Source organism: Annulohypoxylon maeteangense (assembly GCF_022496945.1).
Source record: "Annulohypoxylon maeteangense strain CBS 123835 unplaced genomic scaffold GGS22scaffold_4, whole genome shotgun sequence".
In the NCBI taxonomy this organism is placed as follows: domain Eukaryota; kingdom Fungi; phylum Ascomycota; class Sordariomycetes; order Xylariales; family Hypoxylaceae; genus Annulohypoxylon; species Annulohypoxylon maeteangense.
Window position 1 is genome coordinate 198,968 of NW_025953251.1, and position 24,665 is coordinate 223,632.

A 24,665-nucleotide genomic window follows, 5' to 3' on the forward strand; every position below is an offset into this window, starting at 1 on the left:
TATACCAATCCTGATAGTATGTAGCAGAGAAACTTAGCTTAGCGGCTGGTAATTTCGGGTGCCATTCGGCTCGTATCTCACATGGAGTTTCAACTAAGGCACTGATACCTTACATTGTCACTGATCCTGCCTCGCTTACTATGCGGTAGCATTGCTAAACTAGCACATATATTTCACGATATAAATAGAAGCCACAAATGTGACGACCGCTTCAGGTAATCGGAATTCATAATGAGTATCTACCCCTTGCTCACCTTGGAAGAGCTTTGCATTAGTGTCGTTCAAGACAACCTAGCCTTGTGGTCTATCATGTATCGGCGAACTATTCCCACCGTATTTAGCTTCATTCATCAAGACACGACAGAGAGAATTGTTGTCAGTGTATACTAAGTAGCAAGCCATTTGATTTGATAGTATCGATCACAATTCCATCTTACGCGCCATGAGCAAGTCTAACATACAAGGTATGGTTCCTAACGAGTGTGCCGTATGAAGCGACTGTTTTCTATACAATTGACAAGTTCTTCGAAGTTAATTACATCCTATTAAAACATCTATGTATTCCAGGAAACCGCCTAGTCCTTTCGCCTGGTCGCCTGATTGTTTTCGCAGAAAATCAAAGTGGTATCATAACTCAAATACCCGCCCCGTAACCAATGCAGAACCGCAGAGTATTCATTCGATATAATTCCAACGATGATCCAAGCTTGCACACGTGTGAACTTCCACTAAAAAAACAAAGTCAATCCGCCTTTCGAACGCCCGTTTGAATTGCAACGACTTGATCACCGGATAGTAGTTGGTGACATTCGTGGGTACGAATGCCGAAGGTCTCATCTGAAAGTGCCCCTTTCACTCAAATTATGAATTCGGCACAAGACCCGAAGACCGCGTCCATGTTGAGAAAGTTAGCCATAGATCCTTCTTAACCCCTTGACAAGCTTGGAAGAAACTCTCGATACCCGGAACCTGGTGAAGTTCGTCAAGCGTTCGAGGTAGCGTAGTGACAAGACATTGTAGGGTATGCTCAGAAACTATTGGCTGAGCCGGTTTCGGGTTCATCAACCAAACAACGCTCTTGACGTAGGCGTCCAATTTGTTTCTCAATATTCTGTGCTGGGGACCCAACGACTCAATATGTTCTGCTTTGTTCACCGGTGGAGGAACGGGAACCTCAGGTGGGTTTAAGCCTGATGTGGGGTTTAAAGAGAGATCCGCAGTATTTGCTTTCTTGGAAGGGGAGTTTGAGCATTCTATTCGTTTGCGTTTCAATTGTGGTGATATGGGCGGCATTATAGGTGGTTCCAATGTTGATTTCTCAGGGCCATCATAACAGACATCATCATCCCTTTCTACCGGTATTTTATCAACACTAAGATTAGTTTCGCTAAGCTTGAAGGACAATCCAGTGCTGCCCGTAGGCTGGGCCGGCAACAGTTCTATTGAGCGGCCTACATGTTTAATCCTATTATGTGTTGGCGGTCGGTGATCGAGCTGTGGATGTGGTTTTTGAAAAAAGTCCTTTGGATGCGACTCTGCAGGTGTTTCTGATATCGATGGTAGTAAAGGCCTTGGTTTAGGGTCAGCCTCAAAACCCGCAATAATTCTAAGCCAAGCAGGTCCGTATGTGGCTACTTGAGATTCTGTTATGTCATCAATGGCTAGAAGTTCCTTATAGGTCGTAGGGCGTTCTCGAGCGATAGCTTCCAAGACTAAATTGGTGGCTATAACGTAGGATAGACACCCTCGAATGGTAGCTAGGGATTTTCGATGCTCATAAAGCCGCTGGTATAATTCGTCTGGTGAATCGGATGGTGCGGAATCTAGAGGTTTTTGACGATCAGCTGTTTTGTTGGGAATGATCACATTCGGAGATTTCGACTGTAGCGGAATGGGAGCCTTCTCAGGGATTTCCCTGGGACACTCCTCATTGTATTGGGAAATAATCTGAAGCCATTCATCACCATATAACGAAGCCTTATTTTCACCCACTCCGTGTACCTTCAAAAGCTCTTTTTTGTTAGTTGGACGAGATTTAGAGAGCTGATCTAGGATCTTATTCGTGGCAATGATGAAAGCGGATATGCCTTTCGCTTTCGCAAGGATTCTCCTATGCAACACAAGTTTCTTGTAGATTTCGCGCGAGATTTCTAGATCTTTCGAAGCGTCGACTACGGTTTTCTTTTCATCCTTAGTATTCCCTTTCGGCTGTATATCTAGTGGTTTGGACGTTTCTGTTTTCTCAACACTCCTATCTGTCACTTCGTCACTCTCTGGTTGGAAGAAATCTCTAGCTGTGAATATAGCTGCTTCAGGTCGATCTGGAACTGGTTCCAGCTGGACAGGTATTACTTTCGAGAATGCAAAAGGTAAATATGACTCTCCTAACTTAGGCAAAGGCGGAATCGGTGTCATTTTGAGTCGTAGTGCGTTCATGCGATGAAATAACATATACCCAGCGTAGGCATCGTCGGCGGCATATGTCTTCTGTCTGTCGTCCAAGGGTAAACTCCAATCACTTTTCCGGACAGACCCTTTGAAAAGAGGTAGTCCGAGGTGGTCTTCAACAAGTTTACTCAACGCGCGCAGTCTTGTTGTAACTTTGTCGGGATTCTGTGATCCGAAGGTGACCAGATTGTTTAAGTGACTTAGCTCGACGGCGCCCCGAGGTGCCAACTGAAAAAAATTCTGAAGTCTGGAGAAATCGGCACTCAGTATTCCCACGCCTGTCTTGATAATATTCGCGGACTCGATGATACGGCGCAGAGCTGGCGCGATAAGTTCTTCAGTTGTGTTACCATCATGGCGTGCGATATGAAATAATCCGATTTTCCGTTCGCAGGCTATCTGGATCAATGCTACTTTGTCTCTGAGTCGCGGGCGCTTATCGGAGTCCCAGTACCATTCCATATCAAATCCTATCACAGGCTCATTGAGAAACTCCCGTGCGATAACCTCGGAATGGCTCCTATCGCTACAATATGATATTCGGACGGATTCGTTCTTGGGGCCGCGATAGTAGGTATGGTTCCAATATGTGCGCGGTGGCGCTCCCTCGGGGGAAGGTCTTAAATAATATGACTGAGGCCATTGGATTGCGTTTTTGTCGAAAGGAGAGGCCGGTCTCCATATACCATCATTATCTGTCGATGTCATAACTTAGATTGAAGCACAGCATTTCTAGTGGACAAATAGTTGGAGATGGTGGGTGACACTACGTAGGTACCTACGCTAGAGAACTCAAAAGAGGGCGTGGAAGTGGGGGGAGAGCGGGCGCTAGAGGACCCTAAAAATTAGAAGCCAACGCCCTGGGACGATCAATTCCTAATTGTGCTAGATCACGTGCGCTCCAGGCTACAGCGTAATGTTTCAGAACCCCACTCAGCCGGACGTCCCCAGGTCAGCTCAACTCACTATTCGCAAATTTGAATAGCTTTGCGTCTTAATCCATACTTATATGCATCAGTACATAATCAGATCCATAGATCTAAAAGAAGCATTCAGATTTCAGATTGCCAAGACATTCCGCATTCAAACTATTGCAGCTGGCCGATAAGTAACCTCTAGGTAGCGCGAGTCTGAGTCTTAACCCCATACATAAAGGCAAAGTCGTTCTCGGCTTCGTACTTCCACTATCAGCAAGCCACACTTCTCTGCAGCATCACTGATGGCATTTCCATAATTCCCGCCATTCCAATTATTCTGCACGACCTCCCGGTATCGGTGCGCCTACAAGCCACCTGGCGACACGTATGACGCATCTTATCACCAAACGAGCTGCTAGCCGTTCGTCTGGTGCACGCCCATCTGGTAGAACTCGTTGGTGTTTGGCCGCCCACTCAGCCCACATAGCGATGACGGAAACGTCGATCGCCTTCGCCGTTGCGTCTTAGCAACTCTGCTGCTTCGCATGAGCAGTGCATAGAAATATATCTGCATCGGCGCCCGCCTCGACCGAGAACTCGCTTTCGTTTTGGTCCATGTGCATACTCTGTACTGGCGAAGAAACTGCTCGTGTTGTGATTTCCTGGGACTCCTGGAAACCCCGCGACTGTGGCGTAAATCCCCCCGCTAACTAAGTCGCGAATTCGGTGGGAAGTCAAAGAGAAGATGGCGTTCAAAGTCCCTCTGCAGCTGGGTTGCTGATCTGATCGGCCGGAAGAAACACCTACACGGGAGGTGGACCACCCAAGATTGAGCTGTTGCCCTAATCTACAGACCAGCACAGATCTTGTTCCCATTATCGCTATTGCATATACTTAAGATAGCCCTGGGGCAGTTAACACTTGGCATCTTAGATCTGGGTCAATATTATTCATCCATCGGACAAGCGTCTCACATAAGTTCTCCCGCCTCTTCTTTATAGGGCTAGCATATATCGAGAAAAAAAAAAGCTTATATTTATGACTTACAGATGGGCTATCGTAAGGAAGAATCACGTTATTGTCACCATAATAATTCAATGCAGCTGTAAACGATTCGCTCTGGTTGAATTAATGGGGCTATCATCATTTCCTCTTTTCATTCATCGACACACTAGCACTTGAATCATCTGATCTAATAACTAGCACTCAATCATATGTACAAGAATGTAAGCTCAGCTCAAGATCATTTCGTAACGTAGTAACCGTCGTTTGGTAGGTGGAAACCTTCCGTCTTTGCACATTTCCTTGATGTCGAACTAGGGGTTGTAGCTTAGAACCTCCAGGTTCCGCACCTGGAACAGTGTGTCTAATTATCCGTTAGCTTGGAGTATTCTGGGTTTGATCCTTTTGCTTACCGGTGGTAGGACCTGGCGATCCGGACGAGCCCTCCATCTGTAAGTCGATAATTCTATACCGATACTGTCAGCAACGATACACGTCTCAAAACCAAGCAATTCTAGACTCACAGGTACATTGCCTTCCCGAAGAAACCACCTCCCACTTGTGTTGCAATGAGGGTACCGTCCATATAGAATTTCGCTGAGACGTCTTTTTGGTTGATATCGCGGACCTCACACTTGATGGTGTGGAACTGATCTGGGCTTGAATATGCCACATCCTTCCAAGAGAGAACCGACGAAGTGTTGAATGTGTTGAAGGAGATCTTGCCCGATCCCTTCCACTCAGCCATATCGATCTCTGGTGGCCAGCCCTGCACAGCGGTCAACCAGAAAGCCGGCCAGGTTCCTTTGGTTGTCGTTGCTTTGAATTCGCCAGTAAAGTCATATCCTCCACCCTTTGCGACGGTGAAATGCTCCTTGGCATAGATTGTGCCAGATAGGTAGTTGATTTTAATTGTCTTTCCACCTTGGGTAGTGTCTGGCTGGCCAGAGACTTTCTTGGCCGTCAAGGTCAACTGTCCGTTAGAAAACTTGACCTGGGCTTTGTCCATACGAGCGCCGCCATTGTGGTCAGTTCCCCATGGGTAGTTGTAGCCCCAGTCGGCGTCGAAGTCGGACTGAGAGTTGAAGCTCGTCTTGGGGATGATGGTCCGGACTGCCTCGGTGCAAGTCGCGACGGCAAACAGCAACGCACTCGCTTTGGTTAACTGCATAATGACGATGAACAATCTAAGATGTACTCAGGTCGAACGAGAAAATTCGTTGGCGTCAAAACCCCAGCGTTGATCATGGCGAACTAATAGATTAAATACACATTTGATCTCTGAAACGTACTCCATAATAAATTGGACGATTGTTAGTCGATACGAGGGCGAGTTGAAGAGAGCCAATCTAAGCTATCGAAGCTACAAGGTCCGCTCATACACCTACGGTACTATTCAAGCCGACGTTCTTATTTCGCCGGATAAATGCCCCATCGAACCCCCTGATGGATCATACTATGATGTGGGATTCTAGGAACCAAGGCGGGACTTGTGATCCCTGGAACCCCGCTAGTAGGGCTCCAAATGCATTGCTTATTTAAATCCAGTTGCCATATCAAGGGTTCTGATCGGCAGTGGTGTGTTGCCTCAAGCTAAGCATACAGGGTCGCATTGGTACGGCTAGGTTCACGTCCGGATACCCTCCAGGGCTCTTTAATACGAGACATTTAGTTAATAATTACACCAATTGGACAAAATTCCACTGCGTCATATCTGGAGTTGATATGTTTCGAAAAGTACGGTCAAGAGCCTTAATTAAACAGGAGTTGGCGGTCGTTATGTTGTGATTACACTTACGAATAACTGCACATATATACCTACATATGATAATTTTAATGATAACAGTAATGGATCTTAACCTTGAGAAGTATCTCTATCTTCATCAGACTCTGCAATGCAAGTAAGTTCTAGCAAGCTATTGTCCATATTTCTACATTCGTAAACAGGGGATTTCCCACTGGGGACTTCAACTGTGATATTCTCAACTCTAATGCCACTGCATCGCTATTTTTGAAATTAAGTTAACTTCATTCTTCCGAGAACTTTTTAATGGATGGAACCTACATCTGGGGCACTACACACAAGAGTACCAGCTTCAGGGTCCAACTTTGCGGAAGTTGTTCCATAGATGTTCTTCATGGTGACATCCTCGATAGTCAAATTTGCCTAGCAGTAGAGTGTCAATGTCAGGGTGAAAGTCCTTACGGTTCAGGTCTATTCATTTGAATTATTATACTTACCGGATATTCATTGCATAGAGTCTTGTTGCTTTGTCCGTAACATTGGGTGATGGTGATGGCTCTATCATTGTTGTTGCTGTAGAGAAGATCGTAGGTGACGTTTCGAACATAGCCGGTTCCTCCACCGCCAGCAAGGTGAGTTTGAAAGTTAGTCTGTATACCAGGCCACACTTTTATTCGCGCGAAATCACTAGCATTTGTCATGGATATATTATAGATGTAGAGGTTCTCGACGATATCCGTTTCGTTCGGGTATTGCCCGATAGAACCGATGCTGATGCCGTGCGAGCCAATACACTGTAGGTTTTGGATAACAACATTCGTGCTATTTGGCTTGAAAGAAACACAATCTTTTCCAATTAGTGAACAAGAAAAATGAGAAGAGACGGGGCCGATATACCATCAGAATTATCAATGAACGAGTCTTGAATCACTATTCGATCTGAGCGATATGTGTCCCAGCCGTCCGAGTTGGAAATCTTAGTCCCTTTAAATGACTATGACCGTCAATAATCGTATCACGTAGAAAGGAGAAATTTACACATACTTTTGCACGAAGGTCCATGTTGCTGATTATTACGTCAGAACTATTCGCAATGATATTAAACCACTAGACCCTCATGTCAATCAAGAATCCTCATCAGACCGTAAGAACCAAGGGCAAAACTAACATTTGGTGGGTTACGCATTCGTAAATTTGACATGGTAGCCCCTTTCACCCCATCGAGAGCGAAGAGCATTGGTCTGAATAACTATATTTCCCCTAATGTTAACCATCATCACTACAAGGTAAATCGTATGGGAAACTTCATCAATTTCGGTTAGCTCCACTTACAGCTGAATCATTCCGTACCGCTTCCCAATAAGCCTCGCCCTTACCGTTGATAACGCTCTTACCCTCCTCTAGAGTAAGATCGCCATATATATTCACATCTTCGCCACCGATTTTCCAAAACACACTTTGGTTTTGGAACGTATATTTGAAGCTGTTATTATGCCAATAGTACACATCTGAATCGTCGAAGGAGATATCGCCGGTGATTACAAGGTCGACATGCTTAAGAAAAGTGAGATCCAGAGGCGAACCGATTAGGTACGATTTGTCGAACACAATCGTACCGCCATCATTACACTCTTGCAGAGCTTGTAAGATTCTGGGTGCGTCGTCTCGATTCTCTTCGAGCCCCTGGTCTACGTGACAGTAGCGACCCTTGTCTCGCGGTGGTGAAAGGGGCATCGCACTGCCGGTGTCGTAAGGGCCAGGTATGACATCGGGACGGGACGGGATCCTACTATGCCCTCTGGCTATCGCCGATGAGGCAAGGCCAAGGGCTACCACAAGCGGCCCTATAGAGTTGAACCACATTCTAATGATGTTTTAGAACCAGTTATCCCCGGGCTATAGATCAGGCTATTGGGTTGACTCTAGGAGGAAAACCTGGGTCGAATGTGTCAGATTGGTAACGGACGACAATGGGTCAAAATTGATATTCACTTACATACTTCTAATAGGAAGGTAGCATAAACACAGAGATCTTATAGATGAGGTTAGAAGTAACTTGAAGTCGAAAACGTAACCCGAGATACCGGGAAGTTATGACAACCATGATAGGTGGATGATCTGTGGGGTTTTATTATGTAGTATGAGATTTTAGAGATCTCGGTTAGGTCGGTCAATTCCATGATGGTGTTGGTGGAATTATTATTACCCATCAGTCAAGTAAACCGAAGCTGAAGTCTTACATACATCTCAGTAGTGTGAACTTCCTGCGAGATCAACTTATACCTAGTTAATGTCTATCAGAACCTAGGTACCCATCCAGGTAGATGGATCGGGTTTCGCGAAGCAAGTTAACTTCCCCACGATTTAATATTGGAACCCTACCTAGGCAATCCCCGCATAATCCAAAGAGGATGAACCGGGGTTGCGGGAACTTGTGTCTACATCGTAAGCCCTCTAGATAGTCAGCTGTGTAATTGCGGTAAAATGGATACAGATTGTGACCGAAATATACCTACTCTAACATAATATAACCATTAGGTAGCGTTCTATACCCTAAAGCCGACTAAATACGCCATCAAACCCTATCCCCATGGCTATACCTCCCTACCAAAGAAAGCCTCAGCCATAAATCACTTAGACCCATCCCCATTTGCCTTCTTCAACTTCTCATACCCCTCCCTTCCACCAACATCCTTCTCAAAGCTCGGCCTCAAAATCTCCGCTACCTCCGTCACACGTCCGTACGTAATCCCACCCAACCGACTAATCGGCCTCAACACCTCGGGATCAATCAAATTACGCTCCTCATTAAGCGCATCCTCACGCACCCAGAACCGCGTGCCCTCAAGCACAACCAAGCACCCGCTCTTCTTCCCGGGAGTAGCCTTACTCTCGAACTCACGCACACTCTCCAGCTTACACTCCACACTAAAAACGGCCTCCTTAACCCTCGGAGCCTTCACATCCACCGTATCAAACGCGGGCGTCAGGCCACTAATATCCCACTCAGAGACATCATACGGGGAATCCACACTCGTCGCATTAGCCGCCTCGACGAAGTCCTCGCCGATGACATTAACCACGCACTCCTTGCTCTCGACCAGATTCCTCAACGTATCCTTCGGGTTATCGAGCCCGGAGGCAATCCCCACGACGAACAGCGGGGGGTCGTGGTTCACCATGTTGAAGTAACTGAACGGGGCTAGGTTCCGCGTTTTACCGTCGCTGGACTGCGAGGACACGAAGCCGATGGGCCGTGGAACGATGCCTGAGATCAGGAGCTTGTAGTTGAAGGGCGCGGGCCGCCCGGGCTCGTACGGGTCGATGCACACGTGTTTCTTGCCATCCGCGTCGGCTGCGCGGGTAGCATTGGCTCCGGACCCGAGCGTCCACGTAGGATCCGCGGCTTTCGTGTACCGCAAATGCGACGCCTTGTCCCAGTCCGGCCGCGAGGCTTGGACGCTGTTGAAATCCGAGTGCGGGTTCCGCTTGATCGCCGCCTCTTTCTCTGTCGAGACGGACATTTTGAAAGATCGTTGGTGGGTGAGAAATATATTAGTCTGAGTAGCAGCGAATACGGCGTGGGGTATTCTTCCCAATAGCGAACGAGGTGATGATATATTTAGAGCAGACCGAATAAGGGGCATAAAGGTCTTATGTATAAAGCCTTAAGACGGTTACACATGGGTGAAGTTTAAATTAGTATATTCCGTCCAGCTTGGGGAGAGAGCGGAGAGTGGAAATGCCGATTACGGTGCCGAATCAAGACACGGGACGGGAGGAACTCCTCTATTTTATGATTTGTTTAGGTACATGGCAGGTACTAACACTTACTAATGTCTCACGCCTGAAGCTACTGCGATAGGCAAGGGACCGGATACCCAATTTGTAATAATTAGCGTGCGCTGACGTCGTAGAATGCTTAGGTGTATTATTTATTATCTTCACAAGTTATGTAATTAGGTACTCACCTCCCCAAATAGTCGCCGTCTACAAAATGCATGATCTGTCTGGGTGGAATTTATCAGGCTTTGTCAGATCGAATGTAGGAATTAAAAATATTTCCAATTTCACAATTTCATGGAATGGGAAAGAAACCCCGAGCTGTGAATGATCTACTGAGCAGCGGGGGATTAATAGTCCGGTTTCAACTTTTCATATTGAATTATACCTCATCTCGAACCATGAAGCTCTGAGCTCCATTTGATAGGTATCTAGAAACTCCTAACGCCTACCGAAAACACATCGACCGTCCTATCTGTGTAGAGATAGCTGAATCTTCAACGCCGTTGACCGTGACGTTTAGCCAGACGAGAAGAAAGGGAAAGAAGCTCCTATTCTAGATAAGCAACGCGCAACTCCGACTGTCCGACAAATACCGCAAGCCACATCCCGTCGTGCTATATGTTAACACCCCCAGCCGTATATGCAATGGAAGAACTCAAAAAAGGAGACTCTGTCCCATTTTTGAAACGATAAACTCACAACCCAATTTGGCTTCCTTTTCATGGTTGAGTAACTCGCGCAATATTATGTTTCCTGGTTTTTCGCCACCAAGAAGTTTCTCTTTAACATGAATGATGACCACCTTCAGACCTTTGAGGCGGTTTGGTGTGTGGCGTCGAAGAGGAGGCGGGGTCATGTTAGCCTCGAATTCTTTCGAGCTCATCTCGGCCGTAGGGCTTAAGAGTTGTGGGGAATCAAAGCCACTTTCGCTTGGTGGTAATGACCCTGAACCTGATCGTCGCGGGCGAATTGATTTTGGCGACACGGGTCCGTCGTCTCTGCCAGGCTTGGCAATATTTCGGCTTGCTTTTCTACTCGCTTCCTCCAACTCCCTCTTGCGTTTCTTATTCGGCTCAAATTTGGCTGGGGTCTGGCGAATTGCCTCAACTTCTGTGGCGAGCACCTTCATCTCTTCAATGATGTAGCGGGGTGTTAGATGGCCGAATAGTAGGTCATCAGTCTGGCTATCATCGTAAGAACATTCGATGAAAATTGCTGCGAGGCTACCGTTTGCTATTCTCGGAGCCGCCTCTTGCCAGACTCCAAGGTTTCTTGGTGATAGGGAAATACTGTCGGGTTCCACATCACCAAACATTAGAACTTCTCGACCGCTGACTGAATCTCGAATGAAGTATGCGCTTGAGTCATAGACGCACACTGATTCTGATTCTTGTATTACCGATGAACGTCCAACACCAGATGATCTGAGAAGAGGAGACGGCCCCGAAGCAGCATTACTACCCTGGACTCCTCTTGGCGACGCCATTGATGAGATGTCTACACTACCGAAGCGAGAGGATGACGTAGAACCACGATGGGTGTGTCTCTCTATACAGTGTCCATGACTGATACTAAAGACTTTCACTGATAGATCATCACTGATTTCGAGGTACCCTTTACCTGCTCCTTCGCCAAGAGCTGGACTGCCTCCCTCGACGAGGCGCGTGTAGGTTACGAGACCAGCACCATTATTCTCATCAGATAGATTCGGCCAGATAACATTGTTAAATATATGTGTTTTAAACGCGGATATGGTGGAGGGTAGTCCGGCAATTCGTTTTGGCCTCGTCACTGGGAGGCCTGCGGTGTTTATTACGAAGCCGCAGATGTGGTCGAGGTGTGGGTGAGTGATTAGGTACGTGTCAATAAGATGTCTTGTTACGCAAGCGGCATTGGTAGCTGCACAGTCTGTTTGGATCTCCAAGCCGGCAAAGGGACCCGACTCTAATACATGAGGTAATGGGATTTGGGTTCCGAGTCCCTTAGGTTGCGTATCCTCGAGAATCCGAGTAATAGCGGAGAGGTGGACACCGGCATCGAGGGCAATTGTCGAGCCTCGATTCCAACCAGATCGAACCGATCTTATGAGAAGAGCGGTAACATTGTGTTCTTGTGGTCCACCACCCGAGCCCTAATATAAATTACTATTAGTATTTATTTCTCGACAAGGTCTTGAAACAGTTGGAGATCAATCTCTTGGTACAACGTCAAAATGATTAGAATAAGACAATATTAAGGCTGAAGTTGTAAAGACTAGACTATCAGGTAAGTTATATAGTCCTAACTCCTGAGTCCTATTCTAATTCCAAGGTCAACCTTGCTGCCTCGGAGGTGTGAATAAAGTGCTGTAGGGCGCAGGACGGATAAAGTCGGCTGTTGTGACGTCACTCCTAAGATTGCCTTAAAGAGGTTATCGACAAGCGACGCACGTGACAAATCTTTATGCTCCAAGGTTCCATCTAATATCGGGTCGGGTATCTACTCCATTTTTGGTGTACTTCTTTAACACTTGTTTCGGTCTGGCCATCGAATCGACCTCGAGTCTGATGAATTGGCAGCCTGCTTTGTCTTGCTCTAATCATCTCTGCAAATAAGATAATGGAGTAAATATGAGCTCGAATGTTCGATATGGCGAAAAAATTAAGAGATTTCCGCGGTTAATGAATGCGTCGCCTCGTTGCACAGGAAGCTCTCATTTACCCGATCAGTCGCACCGGATCGAGCCAATTATCTCGGTTATAGCGAATTTAGCATTATTCGCCCATCCCATTCGACATCGCAATCTCGAGCTTCAGATCGGATCTCACGTGCAGGCGTCCTAAACGGTCGAGGTAACGGCGCAAGCAGCGGAGCTGAATTAATTTGGAGGGCGAATCAAAAGTCGTCACCGACGCAGGTTGATGTATTGGATTGATTCCATGAAACGAAATATTGAAATGAAACAAGTTTTGCTCACCAGTACAATGACCTGCAAGGCAGGCTGACATGCATTCTTCGCGGCATCCTGTTTGGCCATCTTTTGCGACAGGTCGTAAATGCGACCGTTGCGCTTTCGTTTCATTCGGTGACGTACGGGATTGAAAAGCGTTGGTGTCTGGGTGAAAACGGATATTTCAACTATTCCTCACTCTCTTATGATGCGAGGTATACGAATGAGGATTTTTAGGGAGGTAAAGCTCTGGACGATGCGACAGTGCGACAATGTTGAGACCACTATATTTCCCGTCTTTTAAAGAAAGCGTGTTACAACATTGTTCTTCAGCAGCCAAGTTCCCAAAGGTTATCTCTCATACATAATCCTTCCGTATCGCACACGTGACGTCCCAGCTTCAGCAACGTCTGGCCCCTGGCGGAATTCCTTTCTTCGGTATTTTCCGAATTCTTCGTAATATTCTACTAATGAATGGCTGATGAGTAGGAACAAAGTTGAGGGGAGGGAGTCGACAATGGGTCTTTAAGCTGGTTTAAAAATCAAAGGAACTTCCGGCTTCTTTAAGGTTGATCGCAGACAACTAAAGGCACGGGATGTATGTGTGTAACGCAAACTCGACGGCGTCCTTGCCCCTGGGTCGCAGCTTTTCCGGGTTGGTTCTAGCGTCTAGTGAACATAACGGGGCGCAGCTAATCGGAGGCTCCACATCGAGGCATATCGAATTCTACTATAGGCAAGTTCAAATTCTTAGGACCATTCTTAACCTTCAGCTAAGGAATTTCAACTTTTTAGTTCTGATAGGGATGTGAACCGATGCCAACTTAACCAACCTGGCCAACTCGCTCCTCTCGGGAACGCCGACAGCCAGTATTAACAACAACTCACCCATTTCCATTTTCATATCGCCTTTTACCCACTTTACATGACATTTCCAAAACTTTGGACAAAGTTTGGCCTTCCTGCTACGATCCTACCCCATTCAAGCCGTTCTCGTGGTTCTTGTCCTGCATTCCTTTGTCTGATATTGATAACTATTTGAATTCCAATTGTCAATTCATCTTTGTCTCAGCTTAAGGCTGGTTGTATGGCAGCCAACACATGTATCTCTTAATCCCGAGACCTGTTACAACTATACCTACCTATTTCTATGATTTCTCTTTGTACAGTGCTCTATCCCTCCAATTCCTTACCATCTAGCACTATTAAAAATATTACCTACAAATTTACCATAATCAATTATTGTTAGGGGAATATATGACTTGTGTAGAGAAACAATAATTGCATTATGGATTAAACAATAGGTAGATACCTAGTAAACAGATTTGCCGTACTCCTTTGCTCTTAAACTTCGTTGGGTATATGGTATAACTCGCTTTCTCGTCACTCATAACTCACCTCTTAAGCCTTACCTCATTCAGCTGATGCCTAATAGTGAGAGTTCAGTCTCACGGGTGGTCCAAAACTTCATTGCCCTGGAGCTCCTCTCCGATGTTTGCCCCCGGGGCAACCAATCCCGGAGGTGCCTCGTCAAGGGGCGTGTTATTCGGCGTCCCCATTCTAAACATCAGCGTCATCAAGTTCACCGAAAAGGTCCTCGCCTTCCCCGAGCTCTAGGTCGAATGTACCGTCAATCCCGGTTTCTGCGACTTTGTCAATGTTGTCACCAGTAGGATACTTACCGCTGGGCATCTCGGCATCGATCAAGCTGAAAGCGGCGACGTCGTCTAAATCAACTTCGTCGTGAAAGTCCATGTTTGCACCTGGAGATGAAAAGAGACTTGGTAAGCCGTCGAATTCTTCCATTCCCGCTGGTGACCAATCAATATTGTCTGTCTGCGGCTGCTGGTTAGCGTCATGAGGCAGTGGCACTTGATCAGTTGGGGGACTTGGTTCTGGGCTTGCCGGGCGAGATAGTCTCCGCTTCTTGCTCGGGGGCTCTTGAGCCTGTTCTTTGTCGTTAGAATAACCACTTTGTTGGTCTTCAGACGCCACTACGTCCCTGCTCCGCTTTCGCGGTAGGTCTAGAGGGTCTGGACCTGGTTGGTACATCGAGGCTGCTACTATCGTCTGATTGACATTCGTCGCTGTCGTGGACATAACGTCGCGAGCGGCTGGGGACTCTTCAGGAGATTGAGGCATCGGGATGTAATCAGTTGTAGGGGTGAAGCCAGATGTATAAGGATCAGACTGTGCGCTTTGCGGGGTTTGGCTTGGGTCTTGGCCCCCCGGGGCAGAAACTTTTGAGTTCCCGGCTCTTTTGAATCCTCCTTTCTTCTTTCTCTTACCCTGTGCCCTTATCTGTTCCATCATTTCACGGGCGCCGGGAACCGCATCCCCGTTCTCATCGACTAAGCCCTCTAACATGCAATCCTTGAGAAAAAGCAGCTCGTTGAGATCTCCCTTATGCTTTGACATGTCAGCGCCGGCTCTGACTTCCCGCATCTTGACACGGCCATCGGTACTATGTCTTAGTGTATGGCAGACGAGACGGTAACTCAGGGATTGCTCATAAGAACGATCCCTATTTTTACCATGCTCTACAAATTTAGGGTGTTGCTCTCGCCACCAGATGTCGAGTTCATTGTGGATCTCGGGGAACTGTCGTGATAATTTCCCTAGATTATTCTCGCGCTTGAAGTCTCGATAGTCGGGACGGATGTCGAGATGATGGAAAGCCTGGATGAGATCGAAGTGCTTTTCGAAGCAAAACAAATGCGCGTATCCGGCATTGAAGAAAGGGTCGATAGCATCCCCATCCAAGTTCGTCCGCTCGTCAAAGATGACACGCGGAAATCCCGTCCTAATCGTTTGGTGAGGATCAGGGCAGTCCGCGAACCGACATCTCTGAGATTGGGACGGGTGAGGGTATCGATCGTTGGATTGCGGCGGTACCCAACCGATCCAGATCGTCAGGCCCTGGCGACTTTTGTTCTCAACCCTTGGTGTGTTCGGTAGAGGCTTAGGGAGCTTAAACTTTTCGTGGACTTTAGGACCGTAGAGATACCAGCGCATCTCCTTCTGAGTGTAAGTCCTACCCCGCTCGAGTTCACCATAGTCCGTGTACCTAAATAGAGGACGGCCGGTCTTGTCTTTCGGTCCCCAGCTTTCGGGTGGGGTTAGCGGAGGCCCATACCAGTCTCGGGGGTTGGGTCGCGGCTGATTCTTCCGGGTGACTCGGGGGATTCTGTCGTTCTTGAGAGCCTCCCCATTGGGTCCTTTAAGAGGTCGTTTCAGAGGCGGATCGCCGTAGACGATGATAGGAGAAGGAATTCTACTCCGCCGGCCTTTAACGAGTCTTAGATCCACAGAAGATGAGTCGAACGAGGGCGCTGGGGGCATGTCTTGATGTCGTGGATCATTCCCGGGTACAAATTGCATTATCGGCTGTGCATTCGGGGGTAGAGCCTCTGGTGCGGCTGCTGGGTACGTCGACGTAGGTGGTGGATATGGCATAACGTATACCGGGTACATATTAGCTGGGTATCCAGCTCCGTGGCCTAAGTATCCGGGGTTAGTTGGAGGCATAAACTGATACGGAAAAGCATTTTGTGGCAAATTCATTGGAGGAGCGGAGTTTGGCCCATAGGGGTAGGGGACAGGGTAGAAAACATTACCATTCGCAAAAGTAGGGTCGGCCATAGGGTTGACCACAGTGTTGACCACGGGGCTGGCCGTATAATCGGCCATAGGGTCGGCTAGAAGGTAATTCGTATCATGATTCGCTGGTGGTTGTTGCTGAGACGCAACATCTTCAGTAGCATCATAATCGTTACTCAGCATCTTCGGATCTATACACTTCGGGGAAGACTGGCGAGGCGCTTTCTGGATATCTTCCTGCTGTACAAGATCTGGGTTAGAACCTTGTGGTTCAGAGGCAAAGAAAGTAGAGAAGTATTCATCGTCGAATTCCGCTTCGTTGAAGTTGACATTCTCAAAGATATTCCCATCATCGGCAAAATTGTCTGTTGGCTCCAGGCCGGTGTACTCTGCCATCGTTGGCGATATACGGTCCGTCACTGAACAACGAAAGGTCTAGCGTTAAGACGACTCGGGGTGAGGTAACTAGCACTGCTATGCTACCGGACAAGTTGTTCAGGAGTAGCCAAACCGATGGGTCTCTTGGCGATGAATATTTGAGACACGAGGCGCCCAGGAAATCAGTACGATATATAAGATGCCGAAAACATTGTCCTTTTTTCGTGCACGACGATTGTTCATATACAGCCCACCTTTTGCCTTGTTGAGTTTAGTTGACGATAACAATGCCACAACAAGATCATAACAACACAATTGTTTTATCACAAAGATATCATAAAGCAAGAATAACAAAAGGGTCGTATATTATAAAGTAGCACCCGCTTGGTAACATTATCGTAAGTATCTCATAGTCAACATGTCCCTATTACATCGTTAGCACGAGTTGGTGCATAATGAAGCAGAAGAATTGTGAGGAAGGGTGTATAATCAGTAGAGCTCATGCATTTTCTCAACAAGAAGATTCAGAACAGGTCTGTGAATGCGTTGATTTCATCAGGTAGACGAGGGGTAGCTGATTGTATAGAAATAGGACTTACCGAACAGGACCGGCGTTGCCATATATTTATTCTCCATGACCACGACGATCAGGGGATGGGTGATTGTCAGGTAATCGAGTATAACAAAGCACTTAAAGGCATTGTCTACATCTTTCTGTATTTGGTGTTCCGCGACCATTATCCAAACTTACAAAATGTTCGCTGAGATTAGGTAGTAATATCGAACAACAATCTTGTTTATTCCCAGGTGTCCAATATCCTCAATCGACTCCTGGGAATTATTTTGAAAAATCCTGCTGTTGCAAGTTACCTGTTGTTTAGAGCGAAGTAGGTCTTCATTATCCGAGCAAAGGCTCGAAGCTCAATAAAGGCATTGAGTACTGTCCAAGCAATCCATGCTTTAATAGGCACTAAAACAATGTATGACGCAGGTGTATGAGAAGGCAATTAGGATTTCTGCAACCTAAATGCCTTTCGAGCATAAACTCTCGAGGTTGGACTTGCATTGTGACTTCTTGAGGTTGGGAGGAAGAAAAAAAGTGAAAGTGAAAGATAAAATTTCGGAAACTAGATTAGATTGATAGGCTTTTACTGTGCGTACAATCGCGGTTTAATAGGTTTCACCGTATTCCGTTCCGCTCTAGCAAGGCGGGTCTTCCTCGGTAATGTTCCTGCCAGTTGGCAGTTGTACCACACAGATGAAGTTGGGGGAAACTAGAAGGCTTGAGAGTCTCGTATTGCCGCCTCCGTGCCTTCTTTACACCTTAATAAATTGATAATAGCCAATCAACGAAGCTAAACGCGCGTAAGATAGCGCTGAGGAAGGTACCCAACAGCACCAGGTACTAGGTACCTATTCTTTGCACGCCCACCGACTTGTGTTAGCAATCATTTGGCAGGGTTCACATTGAAGATCTCAAGAATCGAAATATCCCACGCTCCCATTTAACCTTCTAATGAGTCTTTTTTATTCCCTCCTCAAAAATACATGTCTAACTCACATACAGTAATTACCGTGGCATTACTATGATACCCTTATTCTAATTATCTAACCGAGCTGTAATTGGTTGGTTTCTTTTGCCGTTGCGATAGGTGTAAATGGGCGACATCATCCCCTCCGAAACCATTTGACGTCACGGCCCTTGTCTAGTTTGTCTGGTTAGGTAGGGATTTCATTTTTGCTTTTGAATCGGGTGATCCGATAGAGAGTTCGATAATCAGTCTTGCGCGCCTCTTTTCTCTTCTGCGCCAGAGTCTACTAGAAGTCGACATGGCGCAATTGAGTGCGGATTTACAAGAAAAGCTGGACGAATTGGAAAGGGAGTTGGAGGTAAGCTGTTGTCATTTTGTTTTCTCTCCTCCCTTATTCGCCTTATTCGGCTGGCGATGCCTGTGATACCCGCCAGCACGCGGGGTACAAGACCCAACGCCTTAGCGAACCAGCTCATTAAATACGAACTAACAGTAATTCGTGATCTAGGAAGGTGATATTACAGAAAAGGGGTAAGTTTTTGCCTATTACTATAATTTATTACATTTATATCTACTCTTAGACACACCGTCGAACCTCGTTCCTATGCTCGGTTTTGTTAACGTATCCCTCTACCCACAGCTTCCAAAAACGACGGACCCAGCTACTTTCTCAATATATCAGTCCGAGTACTTTAACTAGAGCGACAGGGGGCTTACGAATACATTCGCCCGATGATGATGACGGTCCTACTTCAAGCGAGGGGCATCGCGACGCTGCATACGCCGCCCTAAACACCACCAACCTCGATCCTAACGAACCCTATTCCCCTTCGACCATTACATCTCCTGTCGATTGGCGACCCCAATCGTCCGGGCCACTTAGCACCGGTTCCTCCCATGGCACCGAACATCCGGCTGGGTTGCTAAGGCCAGGTGGCCCCATGGCTGAACAACGTCCGACTTTGACACAACGCGATTCTCTGTTCCTAGGTCCGACTGCTGGCTACGCGCAACCAATGGGCTCCGACCCTCCCACGCGCTCGGGAACGATGGTCTCAGGAGATTATGCCTTCAAGCCAGAGCACCAATCGGGATATGGACAACAGCCACCAAACGCGTACGGCAGTCGAACTGGAACCATGTTAGATTCCCAAGTATATTTTTCCGACTTTGCTGGTCAACAGTCTTATGATCAGGGTACCGGCGGCGAATACGGTGGGGGGGTTCACAGATACTCGTCTAGCGATGCCTTCTCACCCACTGCTGCGATGGCCCCGCCTATGCTCACCGCGAACGATTTGCCTCCACCCGAAGCGTTAGAGTACCAGATGCCCTTAGAACCGCGAGAAGTACCATTCGCCATCCACGATCCACATGATGAGAATACAGCCATGTCTGCATTTGACAACATCGCAGCTGTATTGAGACACAGGGGGCGCACTAATGGAAAACTTCCAGCCTACTGGGTTCTTGATAGTCGAGGAAAAGAGATAGCGTCTATCACTTGGGATAAGTTGGCATCTCGAGCGGAGAAAGTAGCCCAAGTCATTCGCGACAAGAGTTCTCTATATCGTGGCGATCGAGTCGCTCTTATTTATAGGGATTCGGAAATCATAGATTTCACTATAGCGCTTCTGGGTTGCTTTATCGCAGGTGTTGTGGCAGTCCCTATCAATGACTTGCAAGACTACCCAAAGCTCAACCTCATCCTTACTTCTACACAGGCTCATCTGGCTCTAACTACAGACAACAATTTGAAGTCCTTCCAGCGAGATATTACCATGCAGAAGCTTAATTGGCCTAAGGGAGTCGAGTGGTGGAAAACCAATGAATTCGGAAGTTACCATCCGAAGAAGAAGGACGATGTGCCCCCTTTGTCTGTACCTGATCTAGCATATATCGAGTTTTCTAGAGCACCCACAGGAGACGTTCGAGGTGTCGTGCTAAGCCATCGCACGATTATGCATCAGATGGCCTGTCTTAGTGCCATAGTTCAGGTCGTTCCTAGCGGACAAGGGGACACATTCAACCGCGCCCTTCGCGATAAAAATGGACGCCTAATAGGAGGGGGTGCCAGCAGCGAGATTCTTCTTTCATACCTTGATCCTCGCCAAGGTATCGGAATGATCTTGGGTGTGCTTCTCAATGTCTATAGTGGGCATACGACTGTGTGGGTAGAGAATAAGGCGGTAAATTCACCGGGTCTCTACGCTCATCTTATTACTAAATATAAGGCTACGCTTATGGTTGCCGATTACCCTGGCCTAAGAACTGCAGCCTTTAATTACCAACAAGATCCTATGACAACACGGAACTTCAAGAAGGGTACAGAACCAAATTTTCAGCATGTCAAGCTGTGCCTGATCGATACTTTGACTGTGGATAGCGAGTTTCATGAAGTGTTAGCCGATCGATGGCTTCGACCACTGCGAAATCCTAGAGCTAGAGAAGTTGTTGCACCGATGCTTTGCTTGCCCGAGCATGGCGGTATGGTAATAAGCATTCGGGATTGGTTAGGAGGAGAGGAACGCATGGGATGCCCGTTGAAATTGGATATCGATACCGACTCAGAATCAGAAACCGACAAGGACGAAGAAAAAGAGAAGGATAAAGAAAAGGAGAAAGAGAAACCATCCAATGGTTTTGGCAGTCTCCTTGGTGGTGGTACAACTACCTTGAAAGAACAAGACGCAAAGAAGGATCTTGGTGAGGTATTGTTAGACCGAGAGGCGCTGAAGACGAACGAGGTAGTCGTTTTGGCCATAGGCGATGAAGCGCGAAAGAAGGCGGTCACCGAACCAGGTACCGTTCGAGTTGGCGCATTTGGATATCCCATCCCCGATGCCACTCTTGCTGTTGTTGATCCCGAAACGGGGTTGCTTTCTTCGCCTCATTCCATAGGAGAAATATGGGTCGATTCCCCATCTTTATCCGGAGGTTTCTGGGCGTTACCTAAACATACAGAGCAGATTTTCCATGCCAGACCTTACAAATTTGAACCGGGAGACCCGACACCTACCCCTGTAGAGCCCGAGTTTCTTAGGACCGGTCTCCTTGGAACCGTGATCGAGGGCAAAATATTTGTCCTCGGACTGTACGAAGACCGGATCCGACAGAAAGTTGAATGGGTTGAGCATGGCCACGAGATCGCCGAACATCGATACTTCTTCGTGCAACATATCGTCGTCAGCATCCTCCGGAACCTGAACAAGCAGGTATTTGATTGTTCCGCGTTTGATGTATTCGTCAACGATGAGCATCTGCCGATAGTGGTACTGGAGTCATCGGCAGCCTCAACTGCTCCGGCAACATCAGGTGCTCCGCCTAGGCAGCTGGACACCGCGTTGTTGGACACACTCTCGGAAAGGTGTATGGACGTCCTAATGCAAGAGCATCATCTCAGGGTTTACTGTGTCATGATAACGGCACCAAACTCCCTACCCCGAGTAACAAAGAACGGCCGACGAGAAATAGGGAACATGTTGTGCCGTAGGGAGTTCGATCTTGGCAATCTTCCCTGTGTTCATGTCAAGTTTGGTGTCGAACATGCGGTGCTAAATCTGCCTATCGGCGTAGATCCTATGGGTGGTATATGGTCGAACGTAGCGTCGGGTTTTCGGGCTAACTTTCTTGGACCTGCCGACAAACAGTATTCTGGAATCGATAGGCGTGAGGTTGTCATTGACGATCGCACATCAACTCCGTTGAATAACTTCTCCAGCATCACAGACCTCATCCAATGGCGAGTAGCACGCCAACCAGAAGAGCTCTCTTACTGCACTATTGACGGTAGAGGTAAAGAAGGTAAAGGTATCACATGGAAGAAGTTCGACCTAAAAGTTGCTGCGGTAGCTCTGTATCTTCGTAACAAGGCTAAGATACGGGCACGCGACCACGTTATGCTGATGTATACGCATTCCGAAGACTATATCTTCGCCGTCCACGCCTGCATCAATCTTGGTGCCGTGATCATACCAACTGCGCCTATGGATGAGCGACGACTAAATGAGGATGTGCCAGCATTCCTCCATCTTATCAATGACTATGGTGTTAAGGCTGTCCTGGTCAACAGCGAAGTAGATCATCTACTCAAGTCGAAGGCTGTCTCCCAGCATGTCAAGCAATCCGCCCAGTTTCTCAAAATCAGTGTTCCCAGCGTATACAACACCTCAAAGCCACCAAAACAAAATAACGGACTTCGAGATCTCGGCGTCACTATAGATCCTGCCTGGATACAGTCGGGATATCCGGTTGTGATTTGGGCATACTGGACGCCAGACCAACGCAGAATTTCGGTACAACTCGGTCACGACACTATTCTAGGAATGTGCAAGGTTCAAAAGGAAACTTGCCAGATGACCAGCTCTAGACCTGTCCTTGGTTGCGTCAGGAGTACGACGGGTTTGGGCTTCATCCACTCGTGTCTAATGGGCATCTATATAGGCACACCTACTTACCTGCTCTCCCCGGTAGAATTTGCGCAGAACCCCATTTCGTTATTCTTAACGCTTAGTCGCTACAAGATCAAGGACACTTACGCAACACCCCAGATGCTGGACCACGCTATGAACACAATGCCCGGCAAAGGCTTCACGCTACACGAGTTGAAAAACATGATGATCTCAGCCGACGGCAGACCTCGTGTCGACGTATTCCAGAAAGTCAGACTTCACTTTGCATCTACTGGACTCGACAGGACAGCCATCAATACCGTATATTCACATGTATTAAATCCAATGGTCGCGTCGCGGTCATACATGTGTATTGAACCCATTGAGCTTTGGCTCGACCAACGAGCTCTCCGTAGAGGGCTGATTGTCGATGTGGGTCCTGACTCAGAGACGAAGGCTCTATTGGTTCAAGACTCCGGCATGGTACCAGTCTCCACTCAAATAGCCATTGTAAACCCTGAGAGCCGACTTCTTTGTACTGACGGAGAGTACGGCGAGATTTGGGTTGATTCGGAAGCATGCGTGAAGGCGTTCTATGGGTCCAGAGATCCCTTTGACGCCGAACGCTTTGACGGGCGTACTATCGACGGCGATCCCAACATTAGTTACGTCCGAACCGGTGACCTCGGCTTCCTGCATAACGTCAGTCGGCCTATTGGACCGAACGGGGCGCAAGTAGATATGCAGGTTCTCTTCGTACTAGGAAACATTGGCGAAACCTTCGAAATCAACGGGTTGAGCCATTTCCCGATGGATATCGAAGCCTCGGTCGAGAGATCTCATCGCAATATCGTACCCGGTGGCTGGTAAGTCCGAATCTGGTAAATCGATTGAATATGGCTAACATAAAGCGTAGCGCTGTTTTCCAAGCAGGTGGCCTTGTGGTCGTTCTAGTCGAGGTTTCGCGAAAAGCATATCTCGCATCCATTGTCCCAGTCATCGTAAATGCTATCTTAAACGAGCATCAAATAGTTGTCGACATAGTCGCATTCGTGAATAAGGGTGATTTCCCTCGCAGCCGTCTTAGTGAGAAGCAACGAGGCAAGATCTTGGCCAGCTGGGTCACTCGGAAGATGCGCACAGTTGCTCAGTTTGCGATCCGCGACCCGGATTCTGGTAGTGTAGAAGGCGGCGACGGCACGGTAGAGAATCACCGTGCTAGTGTGGGTAGCGTTCGGAGCAGCAATGCACCTGGGGCTAGTTCCCTAAGAAATATGGAGCATGCGCCACAAATACTGGAACAAGAAGAGCTAGACCATCAAATGAACAAAATGTCGGCTCTGCCTCAATTAGCCGAGCTCTCCGGTAGCAGTGGAGCGTCGACCATGGACATCCGGCCGACTACGAGCAGCAGTTTCAGATTACCAGAGGTCGGACAATACGGCGACGGGACGGGGCCACAAATACAACGACGGCCCCTGCCTCCACAGATTCGCCTACCGAGCATCGAAGGTCATGGGTCACAGGGCGAGAATATGTGGGATCCTGCACGGGTTCCAAGTCGAGGCCGAGAAGAGGATGAGTGGCAACGCGACGCTCTGATGCACATGAACTTGGCCAATCAGATGCCGCACGATGCTTATCCGAGGCAGGACTAGTGGTCTAAGGCTTCAGAGCGGAGGGCTTTCTATAGGGATTTCAAGGGAGTAAGGGATAAACCCTACTACTACCGCGTTTACCAACGACCACCCACCTGACACGATGGTCGCTTCTACTCGGTCTTTCGGAGTTTGTCTTTATATCATTAAAGTTGGGCTATTATCACTTGCTTCATCGCGGGGTTTGTTACATGAAGAGAGCCCGGGCGCGGCGGTTTTAGGATATTTTTTACGTCTTTCGAACAGCGGCATACATCGTGCCCACGCTGTTTTTTTATTA

At 47.5% G+C, this 24,665-nt stretch overlaps 7 protein-coding genes across 7 annotated transcripts; 1 reads left to right on the top strand and 6 right to left on the bottom strand.

The window, feature by feature from the left end:
• Positions 1 to 392: 392 nt before the first annotated feature.
• Positions 393 to 3,092, bottom strand: GGS22DRAFT_156218 (uncharacterized protein). The gene has a single exon (XM_047960331.1). It carries the CDS (start codon positions 2,908 to 2,910, stop codon positions 862 to 864), a length of 2,049 nt encoding a protein of 682 aa, XP_047820957.1. The 5' UTR covers positions 2,911 to 3,092; the 3' UTR covers positions 393 to 861.
• Positions 3,093 to 4,560: 1,468 nt separating this feature from the next.
• Positions 4,561 to 6,050, bottom strand: GGS22DRAFT_104769 (concanavalin A-like lectin/glucanase domain-containing protein). The gene is made up of 3 exons (XM_047957780.1): positions 4,892 to 6,050; positions 4,781 to 4,833; positions 4,561 to 4,731 (listed from the first exon to the last, which is right to left on the bottom strand). Exons 1-3 carry the CDS (start codon positions 5,536 to 5,538, stop codon positions 4,682 to 4,684), a joined length of 750 nt encoding a protein of 249 aa, XP_047820958.1. The 5' UTR covers positions 5,539 to 6,050; the 3' UTR covers positions 4,561 to 4,681.
• Positions 6,051 to 6,222: 172 nt separating this feature from the next.
• On the bottom strand, positions 6,223 to 7,974 carry GGS22DRAFT_198549 (glycoside hydrolase family 28 protein; the record flags this gene model as incomplete). The annotated part of the gene is made up of 7 exons (XM_047966150.1): positions 6,223 to 6,372; positions 6,433 to 6,534; positions 6,609 to 6,958; positions 7,009 to 7,105; positions 7,156 to 7,218; positions 7,280 to 7,360; positions 7,444 to 7,974. The coding sequence occupies 7 exons, from the start codon at positions 7,972 to 7,974 to the stop codon at positions 6,223 to 6,225; spliced, it is 1,374 nt and encodes a 457-aa protein (XP_047820959.1).
• Positions 7,975 to 8,540: 566 nt separating this feature from the next.
• GGS22DRAFT_104783 (uncharacterized protein) lies at positions 8,541 to 10,088 on the bottom strand. The gene is made up of 2 exons (XM_047957781.1): positions 8,628 to 10,088; positions 8,541 to 8,565 (listed from the first exon to the last, which is right to left on the bottom strand). The coding sequence occupies exon 1, from the start codon at positions 9,756 to 9,758 to the stop codon at positions 8,742 to 8,744; it is 1,017 nt and encodes a 338-aa protein (XP_047820960.1). The 5' UTR covers positions 9,759 to 10,088; the 3' UTR covers positions 8,541 to 8,565; positions 8,628 to 8,741.
• Positions 10,089 to 10,121: 33 nt separating this feature from the next.
• On the bottom strand, positions 10,122 to 12,513 carry GGS22DRAFT_156225 (cAMP phosphodiesterases class-II-domain-containing protein). The gene is made up of 2 exons (XM_047960332.1): positions 12,327 to 12,513; positions 10,122 to 12,028 (listed from the first exon to the last, which is right to left on the bottom strand). Exons 1-2 carry the CDS (start codon positions 12,354 to 12,356, stop codon positions 10,553 to 10,555), a joined length of 1,506 nt encoding a protein of 501 aa, XP_047820961.1. The 5' UTR covers positions 12,357 to 12,513; the 3' UTR covers positions 10,122 to 10,552.
• Positions 12,514 to 14,136: 1,623 nt separating this feature from the next.
• GGS22DRAFT_156229 (uncharacterized protein) lies at positions 14,137 to 17,115 on the bottom strand. Its single transcript, XM_047960333.1, has one exon. The coding sequence runs from the start codon at positions 16,820 to 16,822 to the stop codon at positions 14,387 to 14,389; it is 2,436 nt and encodes an 811-aa protein (XP_047820962.1). The 5' UTR covers positions 16,823 to 17,115; the 3' UTR covers positions 14,137 to 14,386.
• Positions 17,116 to 18,086: 971 nt separating this feature from the next.
• On the top strand, positions 18,087 to 24,454 carry GGS22DRAFT_104830 (acetyl-CoA synthetase-like protein). The gene is made up of 4 exons (XM_047957782.1): positions 18,087 to 18,694; positions 18,845 to 18,867; positions 18,977 to 23,593; positions 23,644 to 24,454. The coding sequence occupies exons 1-4, from the start codon at positions 18,635 to 18,637 to the stop codon at positions 24,383 to 24,385; spliced, it is 5,442 nt and encodes a 1,813-aa protein (XP_047820963.1). The 5' UTR covers positions 18,087 to 18,634; the 3' UTR covers positions 24,386 to 24,454.
• Positions 24,455 to 24,665: the final 211 nt, after the last annotated feature.

Coding starts and splice junctions, on each gene's coding strand:
- GGS22DRAFT_156218 (XM_047960331.1), bottom strand. CDS start 2,910: ATGGAATGGTACTGGGACTCCGATAAGCGCCCGCGACTCAGAGACAAA.
- GGS22DRAFT_104769 (XM_047957780.1), bottom strand. CDS start 5,538: ATGCAGTTAACCAAAGCGAGTGCGTTGCTGTTTGCCGTCGCGACTTGC. Junction 4,834..4,891: donor TTCGGGAAGGCAATGTACCT/GTGAGTCTAGAA, acceptor GTATCGGTATAG/AATTATCGACTTACAGATGG. Junction 4,732..4,780: donor ATCGCCAGGTCCTACCACCG/GTAAGCAAAAGG, acceptor ACGGATAATTAG/ACACACTGTTCCAGGTGCGG.
- GGS22DRAFT_104783 (XM_047957781.1), bottom strand. CDS start 9,758: ATGCCCCTTATTCGGTCTGCTCTAAATATATCATCACCTCGTTCGCTA.
- GGS22DRAFT_156225 (XM_047960332.1), bottom strand. CDS start 12,356: ATGGAACCTTGGAGCATAAAGATTTGTCAC. Junction 12,029..12,326: donor GGAGCATAAAGATTTGTCAC/GTGCGTCGCTTG, acceptor AATTTATATTAG/GGCTCGGGTGGTGGACCACA.
- GGS22DRAFT_156229 (XM_047960333.1), bottom strand. CDS start 16,822: ATGGCAGAGTACACCGGCCTGGAGCCAACAGACAATTTTGCCGATGAT.
- GGS22DRAFT_104830 (XM_047957782.1), top strand. CDS start 18,635: ATGGCGCAATTGAGTGCGGATTTACAAGAAAAGCTGGACGAATTGGAA. Junction 18,695..18,844: donor AATTGGAAAGGGAGTTGGAG/GTAAGCTGTTGT, acceptor TTCGTGATCTAG/GAAGGTGATATTACAGAAAA. Junction 23,594..23,643: donor AATATCGTACCCGGTGGCTG/GTAAGTCCGAAT, acceptor CATAAAGCGTAG/CGCTGTTTTCCAAGCAGGTG.